Source organism: Ictalurus furcatus, chromosome 1 (assembly GCF_023375685.1).
Source record: "Ictalurus furcatus strain D&B chromosome 1, Billie_1.0, whole genome shotgun sequence".
NCBI classification, from domain to species: domain Eukaryota; kingdom Metazoa; phylum Chordata; class Actinopteri; order Siluriformes; family Ictaluridae; genus Ictalurus; species Ictalurus furcatus.
In genome coordinates this window covers 19,467,409-19,475,657 of record NC_071255.1, presented here as the reverse complement: position 1 = coordinate 19,475,657, position 8,249 = coordinate 19,467,409, and the positions used below count along the sequence as shown (strand labels likewise).

Genomic DNA, 8,249 nt, shown 5'->3' with positions numbered 1-8,249 from the left:
TCTGAGAGCAACTCAATCGAGTATTGCAACAGAACTTGTATCCACAGAGCAATCTGACAGAGATCACTGTAGAGTTAAGGTCTGTGCAATCCTGAAAACCCTATACAGCAAATGTTATAACCCAAAGGAATAAGCTTTTACCTTAGGACAGCATGCCTGATTGCCAAGGGTATACAATCAGGCATGATTTACTGTGGGTTCCCACTGCATCGTCCCAGGTCTCCTGACCCCACACGCCTGCATACTTGTCCATTTATTTCCCTCATTGGACAGTTTTAATGTGCTTGTACCACTGGTGTAAATGGCACTAAATACATCTACAATGTTGAAATAATTGAACACAAACCCTTAAAACTGTCTATAACCAAGAACAATGTCATACAGTTTTCATACACGACATATTTTTTAAAAATCTGGATATAATTACCAAATTCCTTAAAAAAATGATATAGCTTTAATTAATTGTTATCTTTTTGGACTACTTTAATCACGTTTACCATGTTCTTTTGAATAAACAATGTGACAAATTTAGAGGACAATCAGAAGAAGCAAAATTACTGCAGCAAGTGATTGTTTGTGAATAAGAGTCGATTCTTGGGAAATGATTTCTCCTTGTGTTTTGGAGGTGCAATACATCACTTGCCAGTCCACTATTGGCAAAGGTGTCATGTTCATGATTGCTCCGTTACCTTCTCAGGCTTGGAGTACAAGCCATAAATGCAAACTCCTGATATGTGCATTTTTCACAATGCAGTGTCCTAAATAATTATAAATTAGCTTAGAGAACTTCTACCCACAAAAAGGGATGGATGGATGGATGGATGGATGCTGTATGTTGTCTAATTAACATACCTATATACATAAGAGTCTTATAAAATGTTACGTTTATACACAATGTGTATAACTCATAAAGATTTCAGACAATATGCACAGTGTGGAATTAACAGCTACAGTGTTTTGTTTACACCCACAGAAGACATATAAACCAAATAAATACTGTACAGGCTGTAGTTATTCATTCTTTTTGTTTTACTTCCGGATAAGTTATGGTTATCATTTAGGCTGTAGTTTATTTTGTCGTGTATTTCAAGCAAAGGAAGAATGGGAAGATGGGTGGCGGCCAGGGTCTTCTTTTACTAGCACTATTAGAAGAGTGCTCTCGGGTTCTCCCTCCCTCCTTCCCTCTCAATCTTTATGCTGCGCTCTCAGCTCTCCGCGCTCACAGCGTCTCCACATCGCACTGAAAGCAAAGTGTGCGCTCCACGCCGTGCCCATGCCGCCTCATCCTGCCTTTACGCACGGAACAAGACTTTAGAAGCGGTGATACCTGAGCGTTTTTAGGATACAGAAGCAACGTGTGACTTTTTTTCCCCTCGATTTAAAGGCGCTTCGGGCTGTCTGAGATGGTGAAGGAAGTCTTTTCTAAACTACAAACGGCTAGAGATAGATAGGCCTGGGGAAGGCTGAGAAACTTTTGAAGAGACCTGAATAAGCAAACATCAGCACAAAAAAAGTTAAGAGGGAGAAGGAAAAGCGCTGTTTGGGCCCTGCCCAGGCGGGTTCATTAACATTAACAGCAAAGCCAATAGGTCGTTTGGTTGTTTTTTTTCTTTTTCTTAAGGGGGTCCCTCACCAACCAGCAAGATTTCGTCCAAAAGCAGACAGGAGGAGCGTCCCGCGCTGACGAGACTAGTCGGCAGGAAGCGGTTGATCGCGGCCGGGGTGCTCGGAGTGGTCATGGTGCTCGTGCTGGTCGTGCTCATCCCGGTGCTGGTGAACTCGGCCGGCACTTCGGCACATTACGAGATGCTCGGCACGTGCAGGATGGTGTGCGATCCGTACGGCACCAAATCCCCGAGCAGCACGGCCACGGCAGACACGGCGGCGCGCGACACCGGCCTCGTGCAATCACTGCCCACCTTCATCCAAGGGCCGAAAGGAGAGCCGGGACGGCCCGGGAAGACGGGACCGCGGGGACCGCCTGGAGAGCCAGGTCCTCCAGGACCCGCAGGCCCGCCTGGAGAGCGGGGAGAGCCGGGACGGCCAGGCTTACCAGGACCCCCGGGGCCAAACGGCGCTGGCGCTATCAGTGCCGCCACCTACAGCACCGTGCCAAAAATCGCCTTCTACGCGGGCCTTAAGAAGCAGCATGAGGGTTACGAGTTACTTAAGTTCGACGACGTGGTCACTAATCTGGGGAATCACTATGACCCGACCACAGGAAAGTTTACCTGCTCCATACCGGGGATCTATTTCTTTACTTACCATGTGCTGATGCGGGGTGGAGACGGAACCAGCATGTGGGCAGACCTCTGCAAAAACAACCAGGTGAGAGTTCACGCGATGTGTCTGTTATTAGATCCTATGTATTGTTTATTATCTTTTGTCCTAAATGTATTCATGCTTTTTATTGTTATAATGCGTTGTATTGTTTAATATGATGAGACTAGATTTTCAATGGTCAGTGTTCTTTACCAGTTTTCATATGCTCTTTTTCCTCTTTTTTACTCCTCAATTAAACAACAAGGTATTTCCACGTATACACTTAAAAACACCTAGCATACGCCTGCTAGCATTCTTTCTCTTCTTCTTCCTGTTATTATTATTATTATTATTATTATTATTATTATTATTATTATTAAATAATATTTCTTGTTGTTAATGATGCTTAAAAATGCCACAGGGACGTGGGACAGATGCACTATGGGAATGCACTAACGAAGTCTTTTGGCTTTGTGGATTGCCTGCAGTCTTTTAAACCTATCAGTGTATTTTAAACAGTGTCTACCGTCTGCAATCCAGCATGTGGTACTTGGACCTTATGTGCTCATAAAAAAATACACCATGATCTTTGAAAATTGACTCAGATAATGAGGCCTTTTCATATTTTCCTTAGGGTAATTAAAGGCCTATTTCTATTAGAGCTAATTACGTCCTTAAATGACTGACAGTGGTGAGAAATTCCTTGAATTTATGCTATTGTTTTCCTAAATGAAGAAAGGTTTATTAGATGTAGAATGGTGTGAATCATTTTGTATGACTACTTTCATCAGGATAGATTGTGCAGATTGTTCATGTATAAATTAGATTGGCGCTGATACTGCTATGTAATGATATAGTGATACAATGAATCAGTGATATAGTGACATAGTGGCATACTGATACAGTGATACAGTGATACAGTGATGCAGGGACACGGGCTCTGTGCTGCTGTCCGTGGTGCTGAAATAAAGTTTTAATGGACTCCATTGTGAAAAGTTTTTTTTTAAATTCCCAGCAGGCATAAATATTGCTTAGTCAGTCAATAAGGCATCCCAGGAAATACAAAAAGAGTTTGTATTATTCTAAGGAGAGTCACTAAGTGCTATTTTCCCTCCACAGGTGCGCGCAAGCGCCATTGCGCAGGACGCAGACCAGAATTACGACTACGCCAGTAACAGCGCGGTGCTGCACCTGGAGCCCGGGGATGAAGTATACATCAAACTGGATGGTGGCAAAGCACACGGAGGCAACAACAACAAATACAGCACCTTCTCTGGCTTTATCATCTACGCCGATTAGGACACGAGCTTTCTTCCTTTTACCGGGCTTTTCCGACCCATATCCTCCTTTTCACACTCACTTTTCCTTTTCAACCTCAAGCCTCCCCTACAGAGCCAGTGGCTGGTGACGCACTCCCTCATCTGTGCCATTCACCATAAACATGTTAGTGAAAGAGTGTGTGGGCGGGACGTTCTGTCTCTCCGTGTCTAATTCAGAAGTCACACACTTGAAGGACAAGTGATATAATCCCATCACTGAGAAGAACATGGGAGAACAAAATCATCAGTTCCTAAAAAAAACAAAAACAAAAACAAAAAAACATCCCATCGCTCGTCGATCGACAAAGCAGTTACTTGTACTGTAAGTTGTTGCTTCTGTAGTTAACAACAAAGTCTATCTGTAAGATGCATTGTAATTATGGAAATGAGATCACTAGTAGGCTATGTGCAATAATGTTCACAAAAATTATTCTCATGACCATATTTAAAATATTCATTGGTAATCGCTGGTAGGCCTAATAAAGTTCATATGTCGCCCGACAACTTAAACCCATGTTAAATCATTGCTCATTGCTGTGTCCGATTCAGAAGGCAGCTGTCTTAGTGGGTAACCTAGATTTATCTTCTCTCCCTGTGTTAGGCAGTGTTTTAGCTGAGAAAAAACTTTTACTATGTATAGCATTCAGGTCTCCCTTCATCCTGATTATATGTCAGCACTTCTAATGTGCTGTGTACCTGATATTTGCATAATCATAATGGACCCTTCGCAAAGAGGCTAATGACATATCTCCGGTTTGGTTACATCATTTAGCACCAATCAACCTATCAGCACACACATACACAGAGTGTTACACATGGTCCGTTCAGGATTAGCACGCTAGCTAGCTAATGGACACCAATAGTCATGATCCACAGCTGGTGCCTCATGCTATACTGTTACTAGTTACTGTTACTGTTACTGTAACTAGTTCATATACTCTTTTTTTTTTTTTGCACATACACGTCTTTGCACATATTCAACTTTGCCCATATGCTATTGCGCATTCCAGTACACATATTTCTTTGTGTATTTATTTACATTGCACTTTATTTTTAAAATTATGTTCATATTTCATATTTATATTCAATATTCATCACTCCATCTGAGTGTGTGTGTGTGTGTGTGTGTGTGTGTGTGTGTGTACACACACACACACACACACACACACAATTCTCTTTCACATATAGCTCCTCTGGTCTGAAATGCTGGGTACACACAAAAGTACAGCCGCAAAGGATGGTAAATTTGGCTCTTTCCTCTCTCCTAATTGCTGTAATCCATCTCTTCCATATATGGTCATCTTTCATGAAGACATAGAGTCTAAAATCTGGATTATTTTTGCTGTTTGCGTAAAACATATACATTATAATAGCACGTTTTACACTATAGCATTTTACCTCAGTAAGCTTGCTGTGCTGTTTACCCTGCTTTTGTTTACTTCTGGGTTCTAAACACAAACCTGTGGCTTCCTGGCACAACGTTTAAAAGCTCTGGTTTACTGATCAGAAGGTCAGGTTTTAAGCCCCAGCACTGCCAAGCTGCTACTTGTTGGATGCTTAAACAAGGCCCTTAACCCTATCTGCTCTAAAGGTGCCGTATCATGGCCGACTCTGCACTCTGACCCCAGCTTCCTAACAAGCTCAGATATGTGAAGAAAGAATTTCACTCTACTGTAATGTATATGTGACAAATAAAGGCTTCTTCTTCTTCTTCTTCTTCTTCTTCTAAGTGTGAAAAAGGCCCATTGTGCCTTGTTTAACCTGCTGCCTATAGTTAGCTGTCTTATTAATGTTAGCTCACAAGCACAAGACCAATTACCATAGCTATCTAAATTTAATCAAGTTAATGGCTTTGTAAGCTGTGGCAAGCTGTTCAGTTAAGAAAATCATAGCTGGAATTAAAAGGATAGTCAGCTTGCTGATTTAACCTCAAAATCCAGCAAATAGAGCTCCATCCTACAATATGCTCTCCTAAACCACCTGAATACACCTTAACTCATGAAGCAATCTTCCATACTGTTTAATTATGACTGTACACCTCTCCTCCTATGTCTTAGTCTCTCTCTCTCTCTCTCTCTCTACTCTACTCTCTCTCCAAACATTTGCGATATTGTCTAATCCATTTACAAGCACTATATGCACAACAGTATTCCTAATCCTGGAAGTCTGTCATGGGTGTCTGTACCTAGTTATAATAGCCAAGCTATTATTGGTCAATCACTATTTAGGGGTGGGGTTTATGTCAATAAGATTTGCTATATATCAGATATATATATAACGTTTTCATGGAATCTTAGTCTGGCAGCTAGAAAAAAGCAATTATTGAAATTGTTGCTAAGTAAACTCTGCTGCTCTGAAACTCTGCTGCTGCTGCTTTTAAATCTGGCCAAAAAGTTTGTACCTGTGTATGCTGCCTTCTAAATGGGACAGTCTTTATGTTGGATGAGCAAAACTGCTGCCCTCCAAAATTTCTACCTAAGCAGCTGCCTCCCAAATGGAATGAATGACATAAAACAATATCTTTACTAAAACTTGAATAACCCACACAGTTCCTGTTGTAGGACATGTCCTGTGAGAAAGATCAATGAAATGCTCTGTATTGTGTAGGTAAATAATCTAACTGTAAGCCTGTTGTACATTAGCTGCAGTATTATGGTTCAGGGTACAGTGTCATATCATAATCCTGGTGCCATGTGGTGCATTTGCTTGCTTGTAACTGACTGATTCATACCATACCTGCTATGTAACATCTGAACTTTATAACATGCTGATAAAATAAATTCGGCTACTGATGCCATCCCTGCTGGAAAAAAAAAATAAAAAATAAAAAAATAGAAACCCTCATAGAATTTGTAATGGTTTTAATGCCTATAATGGGAATTGTATTGGTTTTAATGAAAACTGTAATGGTCTCTGTGGGTCTCTACTGTACTTCATTTCCTTCTATTATGTCTAGTGGATACCATTAAGGACATTTGGTAATGGTTTTAATGGTTAACTGATTGTTTGTAATGGCATTTGTAGTGGAAACCATTATAATCTCTGTGATGGTTTCTATTGTGTTTTTTTTTTCTTTCAGCAGGCATGACACACTGAGTGATCGTTGGATGTAGGTTATGCAATGATCTGGCCAGTCAAACAGGTATTTATGGTAGGCTAACTACAGTACAGCATGACAGTCAATGTATTCGTCACAGCAGAGTCATCTATGTCTTCTGTATCGCTAATTTTTATTTTATATCCTATATCAGCTAAATTCAGTATATGTCTTGGATCTTGGATTGTCCAGTGGGATGAATGTTTGATAGAAGAAAACCTGTCTGTTTTTACACAGACCTACTGAACAGAGGAAGACTGTGCTTTGTGATGTGAGAGCACTATGCAGAAACTGTGTTGATATGTAAATGTGTATCTATCTAAGAGAATCCGCAAAACATGACTACTGATATTGCAACTTATTTTCTATGTACATATTGTAGTGATTTATTTTTTTTCCTCTAAATATACAAATGGCTGGAAAGCACATTGAGAGTGTCATTGTTTTGGATTCATATCTCACATGACCTGAGGGTTTGGGACTTTTTCTGGCCACTTAGACTACACTTTATTTGTACACAGAATACACTTCACTGTACGCCATTTACATACAGTTTTCCATTAAATAGAAGTTTGATCTGATATGTTATTTCTTCTGATTTATACTGTTTATTCTTAGCTTGTCAGTTATTTAGCAAGTAGATCATTTCAAACCTTGGAAATATAAGGTTCTATCTGTCAGTTCTGTGATTTTAAGATACTGAACCATAAAAAGATCATAAAGGTGAAAGTAGATAGATATAAAAGCATATATTTCTAAGGTCTTGCATTGATGTGAAGTGATGCTTCAGCTGTCTAATATGTTGGTTATATGCTGAAGCATATTTCTGTCAGTCAGAAGTTCTCCATTCCTGCATCTTAACTCCACCCATAAATCAGATTTAACATGAGAAGGAACGTGGCTGCAGTCAGCACCCATAAGTCATTTCTTCCCACTTTATTCTGTTTCTAAAATCAGTGTTTTGAAATTAGAATTGGCCGATGCAGTCACCTGGACAATAACTCATATGCCCTTTTATGCATGGATTTAAGTTCTCAATGTTTGTGACTGTTTATTAACTTCTAGGAGGCCTCGCAGTTGGATCAAGTGACCTAACATATCTAAACAAAAGCTCCACCTACACAGAAATCCACATTTCTTGGATTGTAATGTGGGAAGTCTGATTCTAGTCACCTCATTCTGACAGTCGCAGTGTAAAATGGATCAAGATACACACACACACACACACACACACACACACACACACACAGACACGCACGCACGCACGCACACTGTTTTGTTTCACAGTCTCTAATAAACCCACTGTGGTGTTTGGGCTTAAGATGTACTCTACACCTCCCAATGTTATTTCTGTTCAACTTCACATAAATCCTGTGAGGAGATGGAGAAAGAAGTAGAAGCTGATGATGAAGGATGGGTTAGGGACTGGAGACAGGACATATAGGACAAAGCAATAGACTGACACCTTACACAACAATCCAAATGGAGGCTTTTTTGTTACATCCAATATATATATATATATATATATATATATATATATATATATATATATATATATATATATATATATA

The 8,249-nt window shown here is 40.1% G+C and overlaps 1 protein-coding gene across 1 annotated transcript; it reads left to right on the top strand.

The window, feature by feature from the left end:
• Positions 1-536: 536 nt before the first annotated feature.
• Positions 537-3,561, top strand: c1ql3a (complement component 1, q subcomponent-like 3a). The gene is made up of 2 exons (XM_053631385.1): positions 537-2,328; positions 3,382-3,561. Exons 1-2 carry the CDS (start codon positions 1,738-1,740, stop codon positions 3,559-3,561), a joined length of 771 nt encoding a protein of 256 aa, XP_053487360.1. The 5' UTR covers positions 537-1,737.
• Positions 3,562-8,249: the final 4,688 nt, after the last annotated feature.